The following is a 26,828-nucleotide window of genomic DNA, read 5'->3' on the forward strand; positions in this document are numbered from 1 at the left end:
AATAGAGGGAGACGAGAAGTTCTGAATTACAGCACCCTCCCCTTCCCTTCCTCACCCCGACACGTTTTAATCATTTTCCCAAGTTTTGATTCCTCCCTAATTTGGTTTCTGCGCCAAGCACTTTTACCCAACTTGGAGTCTAATAATTAACAAAATAAATGAAAGCTTGTATTAAGGGAGAAGAAAAACCTAATAGTTGAGAATTAGAGGATGTCTCTTCCTAGAAGTAGAAAACCACCAAGTAAACCAGAAGTTAACAAATGTTCTTTGAAATCACATAACCTGAATTCAGAGTTCTGCATGGGATTCATTAGAACTTCTAAAAAAGAGAACCTTCCTATATCGGAGTTAATCTTTACTGCTCTATCAATGGAGTTTGGAAAGAATAGGAATCCTTTCAGTGTGAAATGCTATAGCCCAGGTGGTTTGGGGATTAAATATAATTAAATGAACATTTTCCAGTATGACAGACGTGCATCTTTCAAGTGCTAGAGCCAAGTCTCCAATTCTCAGGTCATTTAAGTTTTAAGGGGAAACGAAATATCGGACTTTATATTTGGTAATAACTTGCCAACTGCTACCTCCACCTTATCTGAGGAGCCCTCGTACTATTCCACCATCTGTATTGTGAATCAGGAAAGTGTTTGTCCAGAGATGACAGGAACGCGTGGGGAAAAGGCAAAACCCCGGATTGGTCTAACAGCACCGAATTCAGAGAAATTTGTGGCAGAAGGGAGGTTCAAACGGTACCAAATAGATTCCTCCCAAGTTCTATTTATTCCAATGGTATTTTAAGCCATCCTGTTTGCAGGGGAGCTTGTCAAAAGTGGAAGGACCAGAGGTCATTATTGGGTTGGTGATATCTTTTAAAAAATTTTTTTAACATCTTTATTGGAGTATAATTGCTTTACAATGGTGTGTTAGTTTCTGCTTGATAACAAAGTGAATCAGCTATACATATACATATATCCCCATATCTCCTCCCTCTTGTGTCTCCCTCCCACCCTCCATATTCCAACCCTCTAGGTGGTCACAGAGCACCGAGCTGATCTTCCTCTGCTATGTGGCTGCTTCCCACTAGCTATCTGTTTTACATTTAGTAGTGTATATATGTCCATGCCACTCTCTCACTTCATCCCAGCTTACCCTTCCCCCTCCCCCTCCCCGTGTCCTAAAGTCCATTCTCTACATCTGCGTCTTTATTCCTGTCCTGCCCCTAGGTTCTTCAGACCTTTTTTTTTTTTTTAAGATTCCATATATATATGTTAGCATATAGTATTTGTTTTTCTATTTCTGACTTCACTCTGTATGACAGACTCTAGGTGCAACCACCTCACTACAAATAACTCAATTTCGTTTCCTTTTATGGCTGAGTAATACTCCATTGTATATATGTGCCACAACTTCTTTATCCATTCATCTGTTGATGGACACTTAGGTTGCTTCCATGTCCTGGCTGTTGTAAATAGAGCTTCATTGAACATTGTGGTACACGACTCTTTTTGAATTATGTTTTCTCAGGGTATATGCCCAGTAGAGGGATTGCTGGGTCATATGGTAGTTCTATTTTTATTTTTTTAAGGAACCTCCATACTGTTCTCCATAGTGGCTGTATCACTTTACATTCCCACCAACAGTGCAAGAGGGCTCCCTTTTCTCCACACCCTCTCCAGCATTTATTGTTTCTAGATTTTTTGATGATGGTCATTCTGACTGGTGTGAGGAGATACCTCATTGTAGTTTTGATGTGCATTTCTCTGATGGTTAGTGATGTTGAGCATCCTTTCATGTGTTTGTTGGAAATCTGTATATCTTCTTTGGGGAAATGTCTGTGTAGGTCTTCCACCCATTTTTGGATTGAGTTGTTTGTTTTTTTGATATGGAGCTGCATGAGCTGCTTGTAAATTTTAGAGATTAATCCATTGTCAGTTGCTTAATTTGCAAATATTTTCTCCCATTCTGAGGGTTGTCTTTTCGTCTTGTTTATGGTTTCCTTTGCTCTGCAAAAGCTTTTCAGTTTCATTAGGTCCCATTTGTTTATTTTTGTTTTTATTTCCATTACTGTAGGAGGTGGGTCAAAAAGGATCTTGCTGTGATTTATGTCATAGAGTGTTCTGCCTGTGTTTTCCTCTAAGAGTTTTATAGTGTCTGGCCTTACATTTAGGTCTTTAATCCATTTTGAGTTTATTTTTGTGGATGGTGTTAGGGAGTGTTCTAATTTCATTCTTTTACATGTAGCTGTCCAGTTTTCCCAGCACCACTTATTGCAGACTGTCTTTCCTCCATTGTATACTCTTGTCTCCTTTATCAAAAATAAGGTGACCATATGTGCATGGGTTTATCTCTGGGCTTTCAATCCTGTTCCATTGATCGATATTTCTGTTTTTGTGCCAGTACCATACTGTCTTGATTACTGTAGCTTTGTAGTATAGTCTGAAGTCCGGGAGCCTGATTCCTCCAGCTCCGCTTTTCTTTCTCAAGATTGATTTGGCTCTTCAGGGTCTTTTGTGTTTCCATACAAATTGTGCAATTTTTTGTTCTAGTTCTGTGAAAAATGCCATTGGTAGTTTGATAGGGACTGCATTGAATCTGTAGATTGCTTTGGGTAGTATACTCATTTTCACATTATTGATTCTTCCAGTCCAAGAACATGGTATATCTCTCCATCTGTTTGTATCATCTTTAATGTCTTTCATCAGTGTCTTACAGTTTTCTGCATACAGGTCTTTTGTCTCCTTAGGTAGGTTTATTCCTAGGTATTTTTTTTCTTTTTGTTGCAATGGTAAATGGGAATGTTTCCTTAATTTCTCTTTCAGATTTTTCATCATTAGTGTATAGGAATGCAAGAGATTTCTGTGCATTAATTTTGTATTCTGCTACTATAACAAATTCATTGATTAACTCTAGTAGTTTTCTGGTAGCATCTTTAGGATTCTCTGTGTATAGTATCATGTCATCTGCAAACAGTGACAGCTTTACTTCTTCTTTTCTGATTTGGAAACCTTTTATTTCTTTTTCTTCTCTGATTGCTGTGGCTAAAACTACCGAAACTATGTTGAATAATAGTGAGGAGAGTGGACAACCTTGTCTTCTCCCTGATCTTAGAGGAAATGCTTTCAGTTTTTCACCATTGAGAATGATGTTCGCTGTGGGTTTGTCATATATGGCCTTCATTGTGTTGAGGTAAGTTCCCTCTGTGCCTTCTTTCTGGAGGGGTTTTATCATAAATGGGTGTTGAATTTTGTCAAAAGCTTTTTCTGCATCTATTGAGATGATCATATGGTTTTTCTCCTTCAATTTGTTAATATGGTGTATCACATTGATTGATTTGCATATATTGAAGGATCCTTGCATTCCTGGGATAAACCCCACTTGATCATGGTGTATGATCCTTTTACTGTGCCGTTGGATTCTGTTTGCTAGTATTTTGTTGAGGATTTTTGCATCTGTGTTCATCAGTGATATTGGCCTGTGGTTTTCTTTCTTTGTGACATCTTTGTCTGGTTTTGGTATCAGGGTGATGGTGGCCTCGTAGAATGAGTTTGGGAGTGTTCCTCCCTCTGCTATACTTTGGAAGAGTTTGAGAAGGATAGGTGTTAGCTCTTTTCTAAATGTTTGATAAAATTCACCTGTGAAGCCATCTGGTCCTGGGCTTTTGTTTGTTCGAAGATTTTTAATCACAGTCTCAATTTCAGTGCTTGTGATTGGTCTGGTTATACTTTCTATTTCTTCCTGGTTCAGTCTTGGAAGGTTGTGATTTTCTAAGAATTTGTCCATTTCTTCCAGGTTGTCCATTTTGTTGGCATATAGTTGCTTGTAGTAATCTCTCATGATCCTTTGTATTTCTGCACTGTCAGTTGTTGCTTCTCCTTTTTCAGTTCTAATTCTATTGATTTGAGTCTTCTCCCTTTTTTTCTTGATGAGTCTGGCTAATGGTTTATCAATTTTGTTTATCTTCGCAAAGAACCAGCTTGTAGTTTTATTGATCTTTGCTATCGTTTCCTTCATTTGTTTTTCATTTATTTCTGATTTGATCTTTATGATTTCTTTCCTTTTGCTAACTTTGGGTTTTTTTTGTTCTTTCTAGAATTGCTTTAGGTGTAAGTTTAGCTTGTTTACTTGAGATGTTTCTTGTTTCTTGAGGTAGGTTTATATTGCTATAAACTTCCCTCTTAGAACTGCTTTTCCTGCATCCCATAGGTTTTGGGTCATCGTGTTTTCATTGTCATTTGTTTCTAGGTATTTTTTGATTTCCTGTTTGATTTCTTCAGTGGTCTCTTGGTTATTAAGTAGTGTATTGTTTAGCCTCCATGTGTTTGTATTTTTTACAGATTTTTTCCTGTAATTGATATCTAGTCTCATAGCGTGTGGTCAGAAAAGATACTTGATATGATTTCAATTTTCTTAAATCTATCAAGGCTTGATTTCTGACCCAAGATATGATCTATCCTGGAGATTGTTCCATGAGCACTTGAGAAGAAAGTGTATTCTGTTGTTTTTGGATGGAATGTCCTATAAATATCAATTAAGTCCATCTTGTTTAATGTATCATTTAAAGCTTGTGTTTCCTTATTTTCATTTTGGATGATCTGTCACTTGGTGAAAGTGGGGTGCTAAAGTCCCCTACTATGATTGTGTTACTGTTGATTTCCCCTTTTATGGCTGTTAGCATTTGCCTTATGTATTGCGGTGCTCCAGTGTTGGGTGCATAAATATTTACAATTGCTATATCTTATTCTTGGATTGATCTGTTGATCATTATGTAGTGTCCTCTTTGTCCCTTGTCTTTATTTTAAAGTCTTATTTTGTCTGATATGAGAATTGGTACTCCAACTTTCCTTTGATTTCCATTTGCATGGAATATCTTTTTCCATCCCCTCACTTTCAGTCTGTATGTGTCCGTAGGTCTGAAGTGGGTCTCTTGTAGACAGCATATGTACGGGTCTTGTTTTTGTATCCATTTAGCCAGTCTGTATCTTTTGGTTGGAACATTTAATCCATTTACATTTAAGGTAGTTATCGATATGTATGTTCCTATTACCATTTTCTTAATTGTTTGGGGTTTGTTATTGTAGGTCTTTTCCTTCTCTTGTGTTTCCTGCCTAGAGAGGTTCCTTTAGCATTTGTTATAAAGCTGCTTAGGTGGTGCTTAATTCTCTTAGCTTTTGCTTGTCTGTAAAGGTTTTAATTTCTCCGTCAAATCTGAATGAGATCCTTGCTGGGTAGAGTAATCTTGGTTGTAGGTTTTTCCCTTTCATCACTTTAAATATGTTCTGCCACTCCCTTGTGGCTTGCTGAGTTTCTGCTGAAAGATCAGCTGTTAACCTTATGGGGATTCCCCTGTGTGTTGTTTTTCCCTTGCTGCCTTTAATATTTTTTCTTTGTATTTAATTTTTGATAGTTTGATTAATATGTGTCTTGGCACGTTTCTCCTTGGATTTATACTGTATGGGACCCTCTGTGCCTCCTGGACTTTGGTGGCTCTTTCCTTTCCCATGTTAGGGAAGTTTTCAACTATAATCTCTTCAAATAGTTTCTCAGTCCCTTTCTGTTTCTATTCTTCTTCTGGGACCCCTATAATTTGAATGTTGATGAGTTTTATGTTGTACCAGAGGTCTCTGAGACTGTCCTCAATTCTTTTCATTCTTTTTTCTTTATTCTGCTCTGCAGTAGTTATTTGCACTATTTTATCTTCCAGGTCACTTATCCATTCTTCTGCCTCAGTTATTCTTCTATTGGTCCCTTCCAGAGAATTTTTAATTTCATTTATTGTGGTGTTCATCATTGTTTGCTCTCTAGTTCTTCTACATCCTTGTTAAACGTTTGTTGTATTTTCTCCATTCTATTTCCAAGATTTTGGATCACCTTTACTATCATTACTCCGAATTCTTTTTCAGGTAGACTGCCTAGTTCCTCTTCATTTGTTTGGTCTGGTGGGTTTTTACCTTGCTCCTTCATCTGTTGTGTGTTTCTCTGTCTTCTCATTTTGCTTAACTTACTGTGTTTGGGGTCTCCTTTTCACAGGATGCAGATTCGTAGTTCCTGTTGTTTTTGGTGTCTGCCCCCAGTGGCTACGGTTGGTTCAGTGGGTTGTGTAGGCCTCCTGGTGGAGGGGACTGGTGCCTGTGTTCTGGTGGATGAGGCTGGATCTTGTCTTTGTGGTGGGCAGGACCACGTCCTGTGGTGTGTTTTGGGGTATTTGTGACCTTATTATGATTTTAGGCAGCCTCTCTGCTAATGGGTGGGGTTGTATTCCTGTCTTGCTTGTTGTTTTGCGTAAGGTATCCAGCACTGTAGCTTGCTGGTCGTTGAGTGGAGCTGGGTCTTAGCGTTGAGATGGAGATCTGTGGAAGAGCTTTTGCTGTTTGATATTATGTGGATCCAGGATGTCTCAGGTGGACCAGTGTCCTGAACTCAGCTCTCCCACCTCAGAGGCACAGGCCTGACACCCAGCTGGAGCACCAAGACTCTGTCAGCCACATGGCTCAGAAGAAAAGGGAGAAAAAAAGAAACAAAGAAAGAAAGAAAGAGAAAAATAAAGTTATTAAAATGAAACATAAAAATTATTAAAAATAAAGAAGAAATTAAAAAGTAATAAAAAAGAAAGAAAGAAGAGAGCAACCAAACAAAAAACAAATTCACCAGTGATAACAAGTGCTAAAAAACGACACTTAAAAAAAAAATTAAAAAAAGGACAGACAGAACCCTAGGACAAATGGTAAAAGCAAAACTATACAGAGAAAATCACACTCCACCTCCTTAATTTGGGATGATTCGTTGTCTATTCATGGATTCCACAGATGCAGGGTACATCAAGTTGATTGTGGAGATTTAATCCGCTGCTCCTGAGGCTGCTGGGAGAGATTTCCCTTTCTCTTCTTTGTTCGCACAGCTCCCGGGGCTCAGCTTTGGATTTGGCCCCGCCTCTGCGTGTAGGTCGCCTGAGGGCGTCTGTTCTTCACTCAGACAGGACAGAGTTAAAGGAGCCGCTGATTCGAGGGCTCTGGCTCACTCAGGCCGCGGGGAGGGGGAGGGGTACGGATGTGGGACGAGCCTGCGGCGGCAGAGGCCGGCGTGACATTGCACCAGCCTGAGGCGCGCTGTGCGTTCTCCCGGGGAAGTTGTGGCGGGCTGCACAGGCTCCCGGGAGGGGAGGTGTGGATAGTGACCTGTGCTCGCACACAGGCTTCTGGGTGGCGGCAGCAGCAGCCTTAGCATCTCATGCCCGTCTCTGGGGTCCGTGCTGATAGCCGCGGCTCGCGCCCGTCTCTGGAGTTCGTTTAGGCGGTGCTCTGAATCCCCTCTCCTCGCGCACCCCGAAACAACGGTCTCTTGCCTCTTCGGCAGCTCCAGACTTTTTCCCGGACTCCCTCCTGGCTAGTTGTGGCGCACTAGCCCCCTTCAGGCTGTGTTCACGCAGCCAAGGTTGGTGATATCTTTACCTTCCATTAACACCAGGGGTGATAGAGGTTTCTAATATCTAAAGACAGCTTTTTAAGAGCAAAGTTCCCATTTCCCATTTCTTATCTCAGCATAAAAGACCTTAACAAGCCCAGATATCATTGTGTGTAACCTTTCCCTATGGAACATGCCCCCAGTGAGGCCTAATGGTGGGGTTTGTCTGTGATAGGTGGGAGGGGGGAATCGGTGGAACTCTTGGTGGCCATTTGAAAGTATTGTCTGCTACACCTGTTCTCTTTTGTTTTTTGTCCATTTAGAGGGTGTAACAAAATAAAGTCCAAGGGCTTTCCCAGACGTTTCCATGAAGTGCCTTCTTCTGGGGAGAGAGGAGAGAAGGGGAGCAGGTGAGGGGCAGTCAAGCTTAAGGTGGGGGAGGGGGGTCTCTTTGGCCGGGACTGGTTTGCCGGATTTTTGTTCTGTTGCCATGGGGATTAAAGCCCTCTAGACAGCACGGTGCTGAAACTCACCTGTTCTACCCCAGCTCCCAAAAGTATGACTTGCAAATACCAGTGCAGCTTGCAGGTAGCTGGTAGCAACTAAATTTATGTCCTATGCGTGCTTGCTTTGCTTGATTTTGCCATTTGGGGGGATGTTTTTTGTTTCTAGGATGGGGGTGCGTTCTGTGTTTATGTGTCTGTATGTCTGTTGCATCCATTTTCTTTCTGAAATTTCAGATGTTTGCATGTTTGAGAGTTTTAAAAAAAAAGTTTATGCATGCGTTTAGCCTTATAAGTGAAAAATACCTTGTAGAAACCTAAATTTGTAGAAGAGTTAAGGAAGACGACTAGGAAGGGAAGAACAAGTAAATGGGGTTACATCGTGTGTTTTTCCATAAGAAGGCTAAAATTTAAAAAAATAAATAAAAGTTCTAGATAGCTTGAATACTTGAAAAAATTATTGTCCTGGAAAGATTTATAATAAACCTTTAGGAGTCGGGATTATGTAATTTTAATCACCACACATGAGCCCTTGATAATACTTTTGTAAGGCTTATCTAGGCAAACTGCTTAATATGGTAATTAATACTTTAATATTAAATGGCCAATTAGGATAATTCACTAGTTAATATTTTGTTGTGAGTAGTCCTTTATTACTTTCAATGAACCAATTTATTGAATTTACATTAGAATTTTTACATGGAATTATTTGTCTCCATTGGTTGTGGGTAAATCAGATTATTAGATGAAATTGTAGATATCCACCCACTATAATCAGGGATACCTATGAGACGTATACCTATCCTAAGATGGTATAGTATAAGAATTATGGAAGATTAATGAGAAATTCTATGATCCATCTTCTTTTAAGGTCAACGGTGCAATTTTGGCCTTTTAGAGAAAGGCAGTAACGGCTGACTCTGGTAATGTAATTATTCTTTCTATGATCTCTTTTTACTTATTGAAGTCTTCGATTTTGAATCACATTTTCAACACTCCAAGGGTAAAAACTGAAAGAGAAACCCCTCTGTACAAGCTTTCGATTCAAAGATCTAATCTTAAGAGGGAGACCTTGAACATCAATTAAATGCCTAACTTTTATGCCCAGTTCATTATAAATATAATGTGGTTTTGACTGTAACACTTTTAAAAGCCAGCATTACCTCGTGGATGGCACAAAGATAAATGCTCTTCCAATTTCTAAGTCCTTTCCAGAAATGATGCCATAGCCAAGTGGACTGTTAGACTGTTACTTAGTCTAATTTTTGTACTTGGCCCCAAATGTGGGAGTGTGCTCGTTAGGGATATATTTTAGATCCTGAGAGGCTATGTTTTGTTATAAAGCACTTCAGTCCCTCTGGTATCTTCTGTACTTCTGAGTGCCAGAAGCTTGGGGGAAGCACAGTTTTATGTAGGTCTAGAAGTTGAGAACTATCTTGGGAAACTACAAGTATTTATAGAATTCACCTACTTGTGAATCATGTCTTTGACTTTACTTTTTTTTATAAAATTAGGAACTAAGACAGACCTTGGCTCAGGGAGTTGTGAGCTCTCATTGCAGCTCTACCTCCTCCTGGCTCTGTGACCTTGAGTTACTTCCCGAAGCCCTCTGAGCCTCAACTGACTCATCTAGAAAATGGGTCTAGTAATCGTTCCTTGTCGCAGGGCTGTGAAGAGTAAATGAGGTAATAGGTGTAAAATGCTTAGTGCGTGAAATTTATTACCCCGTTAGAAGATGAGGGAACCAGGGCTCTGAGAAGTTACTTGTCGGGGCCACCCTGCTCAGGTGGCCGACTGGGGACTGCCACCCCTGTGGTCTGAGTCCTTAGCGATGCCACCTCTCCTCACTGCCCCACGTGCTGTGCTGACTTCTCCATGGTGAAGATATGGGCCTGGTAAAGACGTATTCTCAAGTCTCCGCTCTTCTCTGCTGGCTACCCTGCCATACCCTCTCCCTCCAGAGCCTGCCATTCCTCACTCCTCCTGAGGGTTCTGTGTCCTGAAGACCTCCAGCCAGCCCACTTTCCCCTCCCCTCCCCCTACTCTATCCCCAGGAGCTTTTGTGGAGCCCCCTGACCCAGTTGCACCCTTTGCTGCTCTATAGGAAGCCTTCCAGGGGACAGGGGGGCCCTGCTCCTCTTGGCCCCTTTGTCTAACCTCACTGGCCTTAACCACTCCTCTCGCACGTCAGGAGGGAGGGAGGGTCAGTGCAGTCCAAGGGTGGACAGAATCACCAAGCAGGACCAAGCCTGTAAGAAGGGATCGCTGATTATCTCCCCAGAAGGGGGAAGAAAAAACAATAAAAATCAGACCCAAGTATTTACTTTTCCAAAAAAGTTGTAAATTTTTCAGTGTTTTAGGATTTTGAATAGGTAATACTTGACATGGGTCAAAAGTCAAAAAGTGTAAAATTATATATACTCCGAGATCTCCATGCCATCACCCACCCACCAAACCCTGCTTCCTACCCCATCATGCACAGGTAACCACTACTACTAGGTAATTGTCTGTCCTTAAAGGTTGCTGTGTGTGTGTGTGTGTGTGTGTGTGTGTGTGTGTGTGTGTTTGAACCTATATCCCCTTATCTCCTTTTACAGAGGAGAATACTGCATACACTGTCATAAACCTTTTTTCACGTAACGTGATTTTTCTCGATGTGTATATAGTTTTCTCATTCTTTTTTACAGAAGCACGGTATTTTTTTGTATAGTTGTGTTGTGATTTGTTTAACTAGTCTCCTGTGGCTGTCATTTTGGTTGTTCTCAGGTCTTTTGTTATGACAAACAATAGTGTGGTGAATAACTTTATATGTTATTTTGCAAGTGGATGAGTCTATTTGTAGGATAAATTCAAGAAATTGGCTGTTTTACGAGCTACGTGCATTTGTAATTTTGATAGATGGTGACACATTGCTCTCCCTGGGGAGACACCAAGGCGGGCTTCTACTAGCAATGCATGAGCCTACCTATTTCCCTACAGCTTTTCCAGCACAGGGTGTTGTCAAACTTCGGCATTTTTGCTAACCTTATAGGTGAAAAAAAATGGTGTCTTAGTGTAGTTTTAATAAAGTGTTCTCTGTTATTGTAAGTGAGGCTAAACATCTTTCATATGTCTGTGCCATTTGTATTTCTTTTTCTGTAAATTGTTTTATCTTTTGCTCATTCTTCCTTTGCATTGTCGGTCGTTTTCTATTTAAGAGAGAGCTCTCTTGTCAGCAATATGGGTTGCAGATTTTTTTTTCCTAATTTGGGGTTTGTCTTTTAACTGTGTTTATGCTGCTTCTTTCATGTTGATATAATTGGATTTATCCATAAATTTCTTCTTTGGTTTCTGAGTTTTGAGTCGTCATTAGAAAATCTTTCCCCATTCTGAGGTTACTTTTTTTAAGGTACTTTTATGGCTTCAAATTTTAATGTGAAATTCTTAAATCATTTGGAATTTAACCTGGTTGATGGTGTGATGTCTGAATCAACTTTTTTTTTCCCAGATGGTCCCAGGTATTTAAAAAGTACTGCAATCTGGGGCTGTTTAGTGAAGAAGCACGTAATACCTCACTAGATCCTTAAAATAAGACTCTTACAGCAAAAGCCTGACTGACTTCAGTTCAGTCAGTATGTTAATGAAATAAGTAGTTGCCAAAGGTTTTTACCAGACCATTTTATGATACAGATACTGAATCATATGTGCAATAAGTAAAATGTGAATTTCCAAAATAAGTTGGACCCATCCTGTCCCCGTTAACCTTCCCAGTCAGTGGGGAATTGTGTCAGGGCTCTAAAACAGCGGCAAGATAAGGTACAGAGTTCCTGAAGCCTCAGTCCAGAAATGGAGAACATTCCAGGCCAGGGTCCTAACTAAACGGGAGATGACTTCAAAGCCTTCTTTCAGGGTAACAGCTGGGATTGTTGGCAAGGACTGCCCAGAGCTCACTTCCTTAAAACCAGCTGGAACATAGAAACTGCCCTGTTCAGGTTCTCAGTCTTGTCAAAATGTGGTTTATGAAGTGACCTTTTCCTCTCTTATCTCCTGGAAAGCGTTACCAGTACTTCAGGGTGTCTGCAAGGGTTTCTTGGCAAACTTAATATCTAGCTAGGAGGTATGTTGCCTTGAGACCACTGATGGGGATATAATTTGTTAATTTTCTCCCACCTTCCTAAGATGTTAATTGCAGGCAGTCTGCATCCTCCAATAAAATTCTCACTGCAGAAATCAGATTTTTGTCACTTCCAGCTGTAACGAGACTTGCACAGCACATCTCTCCTACCCAGGTGACATCCAAAATATTTCAAAACACTTTCTACTCATTTAATATCTCTTCGCTCTGTCACCCCCTCCCCCCCCCACTCAGCTTCAACATAATTTTGTTCGCTATTCTCTTCCCCTTCCTCCCATCATCTCCTCCTCACACCTGACAAGCCCCACTGATCCAGGTTATGGCAACCATCTGTCCCAGGATTTCCAGGCTAGCCCCGATGTGGATTATGCCGTTAGGTTATCCCCACAAGGACATCGGTATTTGTCAGATCCCGTGTCTCTTTGACAGTTTGGAGACTATGCAAATGAGAAACACAGCCCTCAATTCTTTTTTTCTAGAAGATCCCCTCCTGAAAAGATACTACAAGTATAAACTGAGTTTGACAAACAGAGTCATTTAACACGCAGTAAAGGAAACTGAACCGCAAGTGAGTGGTTGCGTGTGAAACACCTCAGCTCAGAACTTACACTGGGCTCTTTTCTAAGCAGGACCCCCGCATTATTTCTAGCAGACCCTCCTCTTTGAGGAAAAGCCCATCAACGCCCACAGACTTTTCCTTCTATTGTTGTCTTTGTCAATTCCATTCCTTGAAACATTTTGCCCTAATATATCAATCCATGTCTTTTTAACACAGGCCTCAGTCGTCTTCCTGGAAGGCATGCAAACGTGTTACCACTTTCTATTCATAAATGGCTCTTATTCATACACGGTTTACTACAACAGCTCCATTTACAAAAGTAAATACTAACATGATTTCTGTACTCGACAGCGTGAGAATGAACGGGATTATTAGCGGGCGTGCCGCCGTAAATTTAGATGAGGGCAGTATACAAATCAGTTACGATTACTTAATTAATATTCAACAGCAGCTCAGCCAATGGCCCGTTCTAGCCTGCAATTAGCATTTTGAGCTGCACGCCACTGACAAACTCCTTGTCACTCCGATGTGATTATAAAAGCATTGAGCTCAATTTGAAGACAGTGACTTGGTTCCTAATCCCTATATATCAGTATTTGGTTATTTTGTAATCCCGGGTTTTTCACAGGAGCCTAGAAATCGTGTCGTGATCCCGCTCTCGCCCCGGCCCCATCAGTCATGCTGATGCTAAGGGCAGTGTTACTATAAGCCGAGGACCCTGGATGACAACAGGGTGACATCTCAAGCTTGCCAAAGGGATGCCCATTTTGACCCAGATTTCTAGAGACCTCCGAAACCCCCTCTCCTGTAAGCGGGTCTGGATTTCTGCCTTCGGAGGAGCCGTACGGAGTGGAACTCCTCACATTTCCAATATTCAATCTTCCCGGACTGGAGGTCGGCACTTAGCTGTTGAAAAGTATCAGTCACCTAAATTATTCCCAGCTTCCTGTTCGAGGGGCAGAAAGAGGTCTAAGTAAGAAAATTGTTAGGACACATCAGAGGTTATCTAAGCAGGTACCTGGGAAGACAGGAGCAGCAGAAAGGAAAGCCTTTCTGCGGAAGTTTGCTCTCACTGGGTGTTCTGCCTTAAGATGTGTCAGATTCCTGGAAAGAAATGAGAGGCGAGGAAAGGAGAGTCTAGAGGGTTCCTGCTTATCTTTGTAGTTTGCTGCGTTTTGTTTGAATAGGAAGCCTCTGTAACTTGAGTTTATTTATTAAGTTACAAAGCACAGCCAGAGTAGCTGGCTGTGTGTGTGTGTGTGTGTGTGTGTGTGTGTGTGTGTGTGTGTGTGTGTGTGTAGTTCATTCGTCAAGAGAGCCAATTAAACACACCAGCCTGTCCTGTGCTGGCAGCATGTGTGTTTCGGTGGGGAGCTCTGGGAATTGGCATTGATGGCTTACTGATCTCGGTTGGTATCTACTGCATCCTGACTAGAAGATGTACTTTGACATGGGCTGTGCTTTCTCAAGAATAGAATTTTTTTTTTTTTTCGGTACGCGGGCCTCTCACTGTTGGTGGCCTCTCCTGTTGCGGAGCACAGGCTCCGGACGCGCAGGCCCAGCGTCTATGGTTCACGGGCCCAGCCGCTCTGCGGCATGTGGGATCCTCCTGGACCGGGCCACGAACCCGTGTCCCCTGCATCGGCAGGCAGACCCTCAACCACTGCGCCACCAGGGAAGCCCAAGAGTAGAATTTTTGATTTTTGAAAAAGTCTCTCTTCAAAATATATGCCTTATTTGAAAGAATGCAAAGTTATTTTTAGAAATTTCAGTCCGAGACCCATTGTTCATGACTAAGCTTTAAGTGTCTGTGGGTTTTTAGAAGCCAGGCTGATGCATACGTGCCCATTCCTGCCACGAGGCCTTCAGACACCGGATGGGTCTGGACCACAGGTAGTGGGGTGTGGTCTTGAGACCAGGGAGCTGCTAGCCAGGATCCACTTCTGATCAACTACTGGAGAGGATCTGGTACATTATCCTTTTCACTTCTAGTCAAGCCTTTCTTAGAAATCTTAAACTATGAGCCCATGTTGGTTTTCTAAAAAGGGATGAAGGAAGGGAGAGTAATATAGAAAGCTTGTTTCCATTTTGCTACTTAGAACTTCCTGTGAGATACACATAGTTGACCATCTTTGGTCAAAAACCAGAAGCATTTGGCTTGTGTTCTGGGGCTGTGTCATGTGAGACATGCATACCGTTAAACGGTAGACTCTCATTCAAGGTGAGAGATGCTTAGTCTGTGAGAGGCATAGGAGAAGTGGGACCCAGAGACTCACATCTCCCATTTCATTTTCATTCTGGCCCAGATTCCCCTCGAGTTGAACGGAGGAAAAGTATCTTCTGCAAACTGGGATGTCTTTTTCTTGCATCCATCTGGGAGCGTTCAGTGAACGTGCGATGGAACTCTATAGTGGTACTTGCTTCACGGGCCAGGGAGGGGGAGTTTAGAAAGCCATCTAACTCGGTGGTTTTCAAATTTGTTCAAGTGGCAGGACGCCTGGAATTCAGGACATCAGAACATCATGAACTGCTTGATAGTAAAGTTCGTATCGACAACTTCAGTTCCTTCATAGAAACTAAAATTTATTTTGCTGGCAGACAATAGAGCCATAAAGCCACAAAGGTGGCTTAAAAGGTAGCTTTAGGAGGAAAAACTTTCATTTGAGAAATCTGAGTTTCTTCTGTGCTGAGACTTCTGTTCTATACAGTGGCAGAACACTTGGCTCCAATTTGGAGAATTCCATCCTATTTCTGAGAAACTTATAACAGAAACAAAGCAGAAGACCTTTCACGTTTTTATTCAAGTATAGGCAATACAGTTTTTCTTTCTGTGTTTGAGATGAGTATGTTAACGTCCTTGAATTCTATTTTTTTTAACTTTTTTTTTTTTTTTTTGGGCTGCGCCATGCGGCATGAGGGATCTTAGTTCCCTGACCAGGGATCAAACCCATCCCCCGGCATTGGGAGCGCAGAGTCTTAACCACTGGACCACCAGGGACATCCCCATCCTTGAATTGTTAATACTGTTTCCTATCTCATAGGGGACCCTTTAAAATCTAGAGTCTTCTCTGGGCATTTTTAAGGTGTCTGCCATTCAAGATTGTTTTATTTTGTTCGGGCTTTCCTAGAGTGCTGGAGACTCTCGGGAACCGTTTTTCTCTATCTTAAAAGCTTCCCAAACCAAAGAGATACGTGCCTCTGGGTGATAACCAGTGCATGATTGAAAGTTCAGTGGGGTGCGCGTGTGTGCATGCATGGGTTGGTGGGGGTAGCTGACTGACGTCAGGACCCTCCAAAACTAAGGTGGACTTAAATTCCTAAATTGGGAAACTCAGAGTGTCAGGAAAACACATGCTCAAAGGTAGATGAAGCAAAGTAAAAGATAACTAATTTGGATCATTACTAAGCCAGTCAGGGCCAATTAAAAAAAAAAAAAACAGATCTGTTCTCAGTTCCTTAAAGCACATATATAGGGGTTGGGGTGGGCAGAGAAAAAGAAAAGAAAGAAAGAAGGCGGCAAGCGGTGAAAACAGAACTTATGGTGGGAACCCACCGGACTGTAATTTGTAGTGAAACTTGAAAATGTATTTTTTTATTCCAAACATGATCTACTTTATAGTTTTCCCTTTTTAAGGTACTGGCATAAACAAATGCTCGCTGTGAAGAAATAATTTTAGAAAATGGCTCTTGATGATCCTAGAATCTTTTTCATTCAATGAGGGGTTTTAGAGTCAGTTATTTGAAAGTGAATTAGACCTAGATAGAACTTTGAAATTGCATGCTCGGTGACACAGTCGGACATTTTCAGAAATTTTATCTCCATTTTCCTGAGCTCAGAATTAGAGACAAGACTGCCTCTTCAAACACTTCACAGTTGAGACATTTAGAGACATTAAAACTTCCATTTTCTTTTCCTCTTCTCCAAAATCACTGCCTTTACATTTTTATTCCTGGATACTGCTGGAGGTAAAACAAAACAAAACAAAACAAAAAAAACCCTCTCCTGAGATTTCTCTGAGGTGAGCAGGTTAAATAAAATGTCATGTGATAACGACTCTGAACCAGCCCCTTTTCTTAGATTTTAAACTCAAAGTGCAGAATGTGTACCCCCAGAGTGTTCATCTCCGTGTGGTCACTGGTAGTGAAAAGATGACCACAGCTGAGCACCGTAGTCAGTCCCTCGCCCAAAGTAGATCCCCAGTCAATAGTTATTCAAGAAATAATAAGTGAAATATCTAACAATGTAGCGCATCCATGAAGTGGAAGAGACATTAACGTGAGATGTCAGTTCATACTTGTTATCAAGGAGATACATATAAATATGACCTCATTTTGGTCTGCCTGTCTGTATTTGGGTGAGATTACATCAGTAGCCCCTGATGCATCTCCTTGCTCCGTTCTTGCTGCTCTGTACTCTGTTCACCACCAGGCAGCCAAAGTGAGCGCTTCAAAGGAGATGAGTCAGACCGTTCCAGTCCGCGGATTAAAGCCCTCCGTTGGCTTTCCATCGCTCACAGATGCCAGTGAAGCTTGTGGTCTTCGGCCTGGCATGACCTGGCTCTTGCCCACCTCTCTGGGTCCACTTCTTGCCCTGCTCTTAAGTCTGGCTTCCTTTCAGTTCCTGCAGTGGATGAGCTTACTCTGTTCCAAGGCTCTTTTGTTTTGTTTTGTTTTGTTTTTTTGGCGGTACGCGGGCCTCTCACTGTTGTGGCCTCTCCCGTTGCGGAGCACAGGCTCCGGACGCGCAGGCTCAGTGGCCATGGCTCAAGGGCCCAGCCGCTCCGCAGCATGTGGGATCTTCCCGGACCGGTGCACGAACCCGTGTCCCCTGCATCGGCAGGCGGACTCCCAACCACCGCGCCACCAGGGAAGGCCCCCAAGGCTCTTTTAACCGGCTCCTGGATCTGCCTAGAGTGGTCTTCCCCTATACCCTCCTACGACCGGTCCTCCCCAATCAGCTCTCAGCTCCCATGCCACGTCCTGGTGAGGTCCCTTCCTTCACCTCCCCGCATCAGTTATCACCACCTCATCCTGTTTTATTTTCTTCATAGCTCTTGACTATTTGAAATTATTTGTTTACTTGTTTGTTGTTGATTTCCCCAAGAGACTATAAACTGCCCTGAGGGCAGGGACCTCGTCTGTCTTGTTTATGTTCTGCTCCCAGCCCCTCACTGTCAGTGATCAAGGAACAGTCAATAAGTGAGGAAAAGTGTGGAAGGATGTACCCCACAATATTAATAGTGAAGATTACTAAGAGAAGGATGAGGGTAACTTTACCTGATTGTTTTTTCTTTTTGTTCATTTGTATTTATTTCCTAATTTTTCTGCAGAGATTGTGAATTACGTGTGCACACGATCCTTTCTAAATTACTCCAGTGTTTAGCCAGGCTTGAGGTGTTTTTAAGGCGTCCAGCCATAAGAATGCGTTATATGCATGCTCCTTGCTGTGTAGTGGGTGCTGAATAAATGTTTAGTGGGTCCACTGAAACCTTTATTCATTTGCCCCCAAGTTCTATAGTTGGGTGCCCACCCGAGTCCATGGGTGGGAGGAAAGCCCGCATGACCTGCATCAAGGTGCAGATGTAGGGAGCTGTGTCTCCGGGTTTCTGACCTTCATCCCAGTGCTGTGCTCCTCTCTGGCAATCACAGAGTTCTTTTGCTCCAGGGAAAATCCATTATAAACAGCCACACATGGGGCACTAGCATGTGATGTGCTTCGGTACACACTGCTTTTTTCAAAGAGAATGTGGAGCCTCTCGCCTCACATGGAACTGAGAGTCTGGGTGAACTGTCTGCCTGTCTTCTGCCGGAAAAAGAACCCACGATGTCGTTTATCCTTTCCAAGTCACTTGACGTTAACAGTCCCTTGGCCGGTACTGATTCTTTTTACTAATGCTTTCTATCTTAGAAATTTAACAGGTAGAGTAATTGTGGTCTTAGAATAGTTATTTCTTTGTTGTTGTTGTGGGGTGTCTTTTTTTGCACTTTTTTCCTTCTTCACTTAGTTAAAGTCTGAGCCGGTAAATTGTGTGCCATTTGTTTCAGCGTCATATAGCACTAAGTACTTCAGTGGTCAGTATCTTAACAAAAGTAGATTTTCCTTAGCTATGACGCTGGCTGGTTAGGGTTCTAGCTAGTTTGTGAAGTCCGTATCCTATGTGTTTTAACTCTAGTGTTATATCCTGGAAATCTGTGCAAATTTGCTGGGGCGTAGGGGGAAGAATCCAAGAAGAGAAAACTTGCTGATGAGCTTAGAAACAGAAAGAAGCTATTACCTCAGACAACAAAATCATGGGTTTTTTCCACATGGATTTGCATCATGTCACATTCAGTAGAAGATTCCGTTACTACCACAGCCCTAAAATACTTTGTACGTTGCATGTCCATGTAGCGTAAGTCAGACTGACTGTTCCTTCCAAATTTAGGTATAGGCAGCTAGACAGTGAGTGATGAAAACGTGTTCTATTATTTATACTACAAATGCCAGGCAATTCATAGAAAAAAATCATTGTTCAGAGCACGGCGAGAGCAGTCCCATGAGATGTGCCCGGAGTGGGAGTGATTTATGTTCAGGACCCCCTAATGGTATAGGGAGCAGCTATCCAGACCTCTTCTAGAGCCATGCCCGGGTGTACAGTGGGTAGAGCCGCTTTCCATCCGAAAATAGGCACTGCTTAAAGGAACACACTTCACAGTGTGACACGCGATCGTTTCTGATTGTGCGTGGTTCTGATCGCTCCATGTAAAGCTGCGGGGGAATAATCCGTAGGACTTGGAGGCCTCCTGGCTTCCACCAAGATCTCCTGTGCTCTCTAGAGTCCCGTGATCTTTCAGATCCACCCCCCAACCCCCTTTTCTTTGGCTTCATAGCAACATGGTACACCCAACAGAATCATCCCTGGGACTTCTGATTAGATGATCGATGACAGTTCCGAAGAAAAGTTGACTTAATTCCAGTGGTGGGAATACGCCTCCCGAAAAAGCAAAGCTACAGTGGGTGTAAATGGGGCTTGGTGAGAGATGCCGGAGGAGTGGAATGAGTCCCAGGGACACCAGGCACCAGAAGGATGCCGCCTGCTTTGCTCAAAGACCCAGCAGTGGGGCCAGCTATTGTGAAGCCCCTCTGCCAGATGAACAGGGACCCTTCTCTGGTCACAATAGCCATTCACGCTGAGCAGCCTCATTAAATATTCAGCCTGTGCTTGGGGCAGCTCATTAGGGCCGCAATGAGCAGTGACGTGGCTGCAGGAAAGCCGAGGGCCTGCCGGCCGGCAGCAGTAAGCAGAAGCTGAGTGAGCTGCCGATGGCTTTTCTTTTCACAGCCTGTCCTGTGATGACCAGTGTTTGCTCCCTGCTTTGTCTCAAGTCCAGGTAAAAACAAAACCGAAGCCCCAACAAGCAGCTGACACTTGAAGCCTTTGGCTCTTTGTTTCCCATGCTGTCTGTCCAGGTCCTGGGAGTTTGAGGGCCTGCCCCCTGGAAGCCCTCTGACCCCCGTCGAGAGCTGTCTGGGGCTCCGAGGGCCTTCGCTGAGCGCTGACAATGTGCTGCTGTTGTGTGCTTGGGCTGTTTGATGACTGCGTTTGGGAGGGTCTGAGATGTGCTTTGAACTTGGCGCTAGGGGTTTAGAATAGCAAAGTCTTCCTCTGGAACAGGTTGAATTTGGGAATATTGTGGGCTAAGACTCGCAGTTTGTACAGCAGGTTTACACAGTCCGTGCCAACTTCTCATGTTTCTGAGTGGTTCACTACGAAGTTTTTTCCCTTTTAACTCTGAGGATGGGTATGGTATAATAAAAAAATGGGTATTCTTCAGCTATTTGGGGTTCTTCCAATGGGCTGGATATTGTCCTTCTTGTATCTTGTTACTTTCCCATGGGTCTGCACTCAGTGCTGGGTGAAATTTAAAGCTGGGAGAATCTGAAAGAATTGAGAGGTGGTGAACTCAGACAAAGTGTATTTCTCTTCTCTCACTGTTTGCATGTTTTTCTGTTTCCTGTACAGAAAATGTTTTCAGACAGCTCATTTCTATGTGGAAGATAGCAGTTCACCTCGGGTGGTCCCCAATGAAAGTATTCCTATCATTCCTATTCCGGGTAAGTAAGACACGACTCCTATTTCCAGTGGGCTAATTGTTTTTCTCTTTTGTTCTCAGTGTTATGTGACAGCCATGACAAAATATTATTTTTATAACCTTTGCAAGCTTGCCCAGTCTACGAGAGCCTTAACTAAGGGTAATTTAATGAAATCTATACTCCTTTACATATCTGCCATGTAATGAAATCATCTTTCAGGGGAACAAATAACTATGAGTTCATACAGTGTAGATTCACAAGAGGGAACGGAAGAAACAGTAGAAAAAAGGGGAAAACGTACTTAATGTATTTACAATCTACTTGGACTAAATTTCGTCCTGATAGGTAATTTGTGCTTGCTTTTTTTTAAAAAGAATCACAATTTGAAATACTGGGTGGGTTTTTTTTGTTTTTTTTTTTTAAGATTTCTACTAAGATTTCTTACTCTGAAAATATTGATTACCTTAGTGTCGGAAGTTTGGGTTCTTAGGCTGTTTGTGTGGAGATCTAGGGAGATGTTGTTGATCTGGTGTCTGTTTCATTTGTCCTTGGTACAAACAGGAAACACTCAGTTACTGTTAGGGATATAGGGATTGGTGGAGGACACTAGTAATTCCTAACAAATGCCGTAGACGTTAGAAGTTCAGCAGCGGGTTTGCTGTGATAGATGGCATGAGGGATTTGAAGATGTCTCCCACTATTTTTATTTTGCGTCCCCTTCCATTTTGCCAGGATTGAATTCTCTTCCTCTGGCTTGCATTCTGTACTTGTAAATACCTCTCTTCAGATATCTTATACATTCATCCTCTTGGCATTATTCTTTTGTAAGCAGAGGCACTACTTTTATTAAGTGCCACCTCCCACATACCCGCACAGCCCACTTGTCTGCCTCATTCTCCAGAATGGTTTTCTTCATCATCTAATATACCATGTATTTTACTTGTTTGTTTATGGTCTCCCCCCACACTACAATGAGAGCTTCCTAAAGGCAGGTGGATGTCTCCTTAGTGCTAGAATAATACTGGCATGTAGTAGGCATTCTCAGACTCTCTGAATGAATGAAAGAATGAATGAATGATAAATACCAGCAAATCTTCCTTAGGGTTCTTAAAAGATCATAGCTGTGAAGCTCAGAGGTGCAGCCCTTCTCTGAGTGCCCAGAAGGAATGCTGCTGTTGTTTCCTCATCTTCTCTCGGTGCAGTTATGGTTGGGGACTTACTTGGCCCATTATGTCTCTATGTGTTAAGTCATTAGATATTGCTGGAATTGGCCATGTTCTCTCCCTTCTGGTCAGCTTCTCTCACTAAAAGTCTGCCACACAGAAGAGAGCGATAGCAGAAAAGTGTCTGGGTAAGTACCCTACTGGATCATTTTGTGGCCGCTGAATGATTCCCATACAGATGGGATAGGTTTTGTGTTACGTTCATTCTTCTCTACTGACCCTTGACCTTTATTGTTGGTGGAGGAGATTGCACTCTTGCCTTTGAGAGGTGGCAGACAGGAATCAGCCCGCCATCCTCAGGGAATAAGTTTTGTTGAATCTGCCAGATTTGCACAGCAGCTGTGCATAATCATTTTCCTCTTGCATCACCTAGAGTATCTGTTGCCCTCTGGAAAATGCCTGGGAGACTCTCTCCTCTGAATTGATTCAGCTGACAAACACAGCTGTTGGGTAGCTGGGCAATTGAAATCCATTTTCAAAGGTTAAATGCTGAGATACTTCTTGGGCTGTCTTTCAGTTTTTAGTTTCTTTTCCCCCTGGTTGGGGAATCAGAACACCAAGGATTTTGCCCTGCCTCCGCCATGAAACCTTTGGTCAATGCCTTGACCTCTCTGAGCCTTAGTTTCCAGAATCTGCAAAGTGAGCAGGATATCTGCCCTACTTGTAAACAGCGCGGTGTTAAAGATCAAATAAGGGGCTTCCCTGGTGGCGCAGTGGTTAAGAATCCGTCTGCCAATGCAGGGGGCACGGGTTCGAGCCCTGGTCTGAGAAGATCACACAGGCGGCGGAGCAACTAAGCCCGTGCACCACAACTACTGAGCCTGTGCTCTACAGCCTGCGAGCCACAGCTACTGAGCCCGCGTGCCACAACTGCTGAAGCCCACGCGCGTAGAGCCCATGCTCCGCAACAAGAGAAACACCGCAATGAGAAGCCTGCATGCAGCAATGAAGACCCAGAGCAGCCAAAAATAAATAAATTAATTAATTTTTAAAAAAAGATCAAATAAGATGGTATGTGTCAAAACACTTTGGAAAGCTTAAAGGAAGCCAGAAGCGTCAGCTGTGGAAGCTTTCCTTCCCAAATCATGATATCGCTCAACCCGGCAGCCATGGAGAGCAAGCATTTGCACGCTCCCCAGGTTAAGACTGTCCCAAACACTGATCCACATCTACTGGGTGCAGCCGACCTCGCCATGCTCTTGGGCTTGGACTTTAGGACTTCAGTTCCCCAGAATCCTCAGAAAATGCCATCAATCGTGCCTGCCTTGCCACACCTCTGAGTAGCTGTCTTGGACCAGAAATGCTTTTGAATGTTCTCTGCTTCATCTCCCAGCAGGCTGGTTAATCACCAAGTTATTAAATACTCACAGCCCAAAGACATGTCTTTCCATGTGAGTTTCTCCTGATCCTTACTCACTGGTGGTAGAAGTACATGGAAGGAAAAATGTCTTCAGATTCACCATTGACTGAGAAATCCATTGTATCCAGTTGGGTCTCCCTTGGCACTAAGTAGGTACATCCTTGATGAGTTGTAACACGTTTGTGACAATGAATTACTTTAAATGCTGTAATGCAGTGTGGCGTGAAAGGACTTACCTGCCGAAACCAAAAGTGAGACTGCTCTTTCACTGTTTTCTCAGGTTTTTATAGCCAGCAACAGCCTTCACTAGGGGCATGCCTCGACAGAAAACTTATTTCACCCTTAACTGGGAAGAAGTTACCCTACATGACCTTCCTTTAAAAATCTTTCAACTTGATCACAATCTCTTATTTTTCTTAAACAAAAGTACATAGCCCTATTTAATAGTTAAATTTGTAAAGTAGTTTGTAATTTTACTTTAACAATCCATGATTGTATTTATTCTTAAGGTTTCTTCCAGTTATTACAGTGTAACTATGTCTTGCATAGGAAAAATCAATATAAGGAAAACACGATTTTTTTTGAAATCACACATTTTTTTCACTCTATTAAAGGTCTCAGCACAATTTTTCTTTCTTGGAGACCTCCTTGGGATCATTTAAAATGATTTACCTTAAGAATCATCGAATTGTTTTTGTGTCTTAAAAATAGTAGGATATTTATAGAGCTTACATGGAATACTTATTCTGCCCACTGGATCTCACTTATATTTTATCTTTGTTCAAAACCTAATAAGAAAGACTACTGAGCCCTAGATGTATCAACTTATCACTTGAACCCCTCATTTGCTATGACTGATTTTTTAAAAAAGGTATTTCCAGACAACGACCAGTAAACTGAACCATTATATAGATTTAAAATGTGGGCAACAGGGTGAGGCTGAAAATTCAGGTACTGAACTGTTGCAAAATAGAGTTCCTAGGTCATCATTGTAAAATGTGTAATATACTCTGATCCTAGAACTTATTTTACACTTAACCTTTTTCAGAAAACATCATCATCGTCATCTAATACTTATTGAGCATTTATTGATTTAAACTACGTGCTTCATTTTTCACTACAACCTTAGGGAAACAGGTGCAATCAGTATCCCCATTTCACAGATGAAGAAACTGAGGCTCAGAGACATCATTTAATTTCCCTGAGGTTACATGGACAAATGGTGGAGCTAGCATTGGAATCTTTGTGTGACTTCAAAGTCCAGATGCTTAGAAATGTCTCTGCCACCTCTTGGCGTGCTGCTCTGACAGTCCTGATCTCTCAAGACCTCAGCCTCCTCATTTGGATTTTGCTTCATTAAATCAAGACATTTTCAAATACGTGTGAACTGTTGTCTTAAATTGTTTCTGAGTTGTTGTTCTTTATCATTTTCTTCTTCTTTCACTAGCACTGACCACTTGTTTTTCCATTAAATTCTCTTTCATCCTCCATGAGAGAGTTTCATCATTCTTCTGTTGAAGTTTCCTCCATAGCAAAAATAAAATCTCTCCTCTTACCTTTGTTTCCTAGTCATTTAGTCTCTTCTTTCCTAAGAAAAAGACTCCTCCCCCACCCCACCACCAATATCTCCGTTCCCTATGCAAAAGTAGGTCTGTGTGATTTAAATGCCTTGAGGAGCAACTCACAAGCATGTTGAATGTTGAATAAATTTAGACACTAAATCACCAACTTTTGAATGATTCTGCTGAGGTTTAAATTCACAAATAAACAGCCCTGGTCTTGAAATCCCAAAGCATAAGTGAAGTCAATGAGTTACGCTGACTTTTAAAAAGTATTATAAAACAAACGGAACGTTAAGGAAAGCTTTGCTAATAACCTTTGCTAACCTTTCGATACTTGTCTCTTGGAGACCGCAGTCTATAGGAATTTTTGAGGAATTTTGAGTTATCAGTTTTACTAACTCTAACTGAAATTTAGGAATTTCGAATCTTCAGGGTGTTCTGGTTTAACTGGCAAAGACAGTGGTGTGAGAATTAAGACATTTTTTTTTCCTGGTCTCACCTACATCTCTGTAAAATGTGGAAATTGTAAAGCCAGTGTGGTGGCTAAGGTTAGTTATCCCGCCACATGAGAAGGAACTCCACACGCAAAAGTATTATTCTCCAACAGGAAAGAGGTGCTTTTGAGGTTAAGTTCCAATCACTAGAGAGGTGACATCAATTCTTTTATTAGGAAGTGTTTAAATTGTGGTACCTGCTCCATGTATGATGCATGAGAAAAGCGGGGGATTTTCTTCCAGTTAAGTTAAATTGTGACTTCTTCAGGAGAATGAAAGGAGAGACTTCAGGCTTTCACTAATATACTAGTGAAAATATTTTTCACTAATGGGTTTTCAAAATCAAATGTTCCATGCTTACTGGTCTCCCATGGTTACTGTGGGAGGATAAAGAGTAATTGAACGTAATAACCTAGCTATCAGCCCCCTTCTAGCGTTCTGTCTTCTAAGATATTGAAGTAGTCACAAATTTCTGTCCTTTAAGATCCATATTATTCTTAGCATCTACAAGTATTTTACAAGATCTAGTGTTTCCCACTTTGGGATATTCTTTTGAAACAATGAGCTTGAATAAGATTTTTGCTGTAGTTATGAATGAAGCCTTACATACAATATGTCATCTACAAATTATATTCACCGTATTATACCGCTTATTCTTTTAGATTTTTGTTATGTATAGCTTTTTAAAGCCAGAACTCAGGTCATGAAATTAGCCCATTCATAGAGCCTGTTGAAAGGGCTTTTCCAAATGTGCATGTTGTCAAACACAAATGTCCTTATAAATGCTTTTTTTCTGGATATTAGAAAATCTAACTTTCTAATAAGAGCATTACAAAACAAAATGTTGCTGCTAACCAGTAGCTTAGAAATCCAGAAATGATTCATGCCTTTCCCGCAGTTAAAATACATATTAATAATTTGAAGGTCACTGGCTTCAGCAGGGTGCCAGCACATAAAGGGGTTTTAAACATGCAGTTTAAAACCCTTGGGATTAAACCAACCTTGTTGGCATATTTTATTTATACAGAGATTATCTCCAAAGGAGATTCATTGGTCTTTTGACTATAATGAAGCCCTTTCTTTATTGACTTCATTGTGTCATAAATGAAAAGAGATTTCTTTTTATGGCAGGAAATAAAATGTTCCCATCTCCACAACACTCCTTGCATCCTAAGAGTCTGATTTAGACAAAAATCTATTGGTTGTGTCCTAAGTCAGGAACTAAAAATCTTGATAATCTTCTTTTATTTCCTGTTTGCTTTATCTTCCTAAGGTGACGCAGGTATGGCCAAGCACAGAGAGAGGCCTGAACTTGGCCTCTGAGAGGCTGAGGGGGCAGATAAGAAGGGGACCGAGTTCCGAATATTGAGGTCTGCCCACTACGGGGGTGGTTAGCAGTCCCTGGTAACAGCCCAGTTGCGGGGCGTGGGGTTGGAGAGAGGTCTGAGCACGACTGACTGGACCCGAGTACTGTGCTTTATAGGTTCTCCCTTCCCTCAGATAGATTTGGTTGGGATTTGGAATAGGGTTGAAGGAACTGCTAA

At 42.0% G+C, this 26,828-nt stretch overlaps 1 protein-coding gene across 5 annotated transcripts in view; it reads left to right on the forward strand.

Annotated features, from left to right (window-relative positions):
- The window catches only part of PTPRG (protein tyrosine phosphatase receptor type G), a 730,377-nt gene that overhangs the window by 650,044 nt on the left and 53,505 nt on the right, over positions 1 to 26,828 (forward strand). For 3 of the 5 annotated variants that reach the window (XM_029242114.1, XM_029242111.1, XM_029242112.1), the window contains 2 exons: positions 7,719 to 7,805; positions 20,575 to 20,666. In XM_029242114.1, the coding sequence (XP_029097947.1) occupies positions 7,719 to 7,805; positions 20,575 to 20,666 (179 nt within the window). The remainder of the gene's footprint in view (positions 1 to 7,718; positions 7,806 to 20,574; positions 20,667 to 26,828) is intronic. The other 2 variants (XM_029242113.1, XM_029242116.1) reach the window with 1 other exon arrangement.

The sequence above is a fragment of the Monodon monoceros genome, unplaced genomic scaffold (assembly GCF_005190385.1).
Source record: "Monodon monoceros isolate NGI ecotype Baffin Bay Population unplaced genomic scaffold, NGI_Narwhal_1 Super_Scaffold_3, whole genome shotgun sequence".
NCBI lineage: Eukaryota > Metazoa > Chordata > Mammalia > Artiodactyla > Monodontidae > Monodon > Monodon monoceros.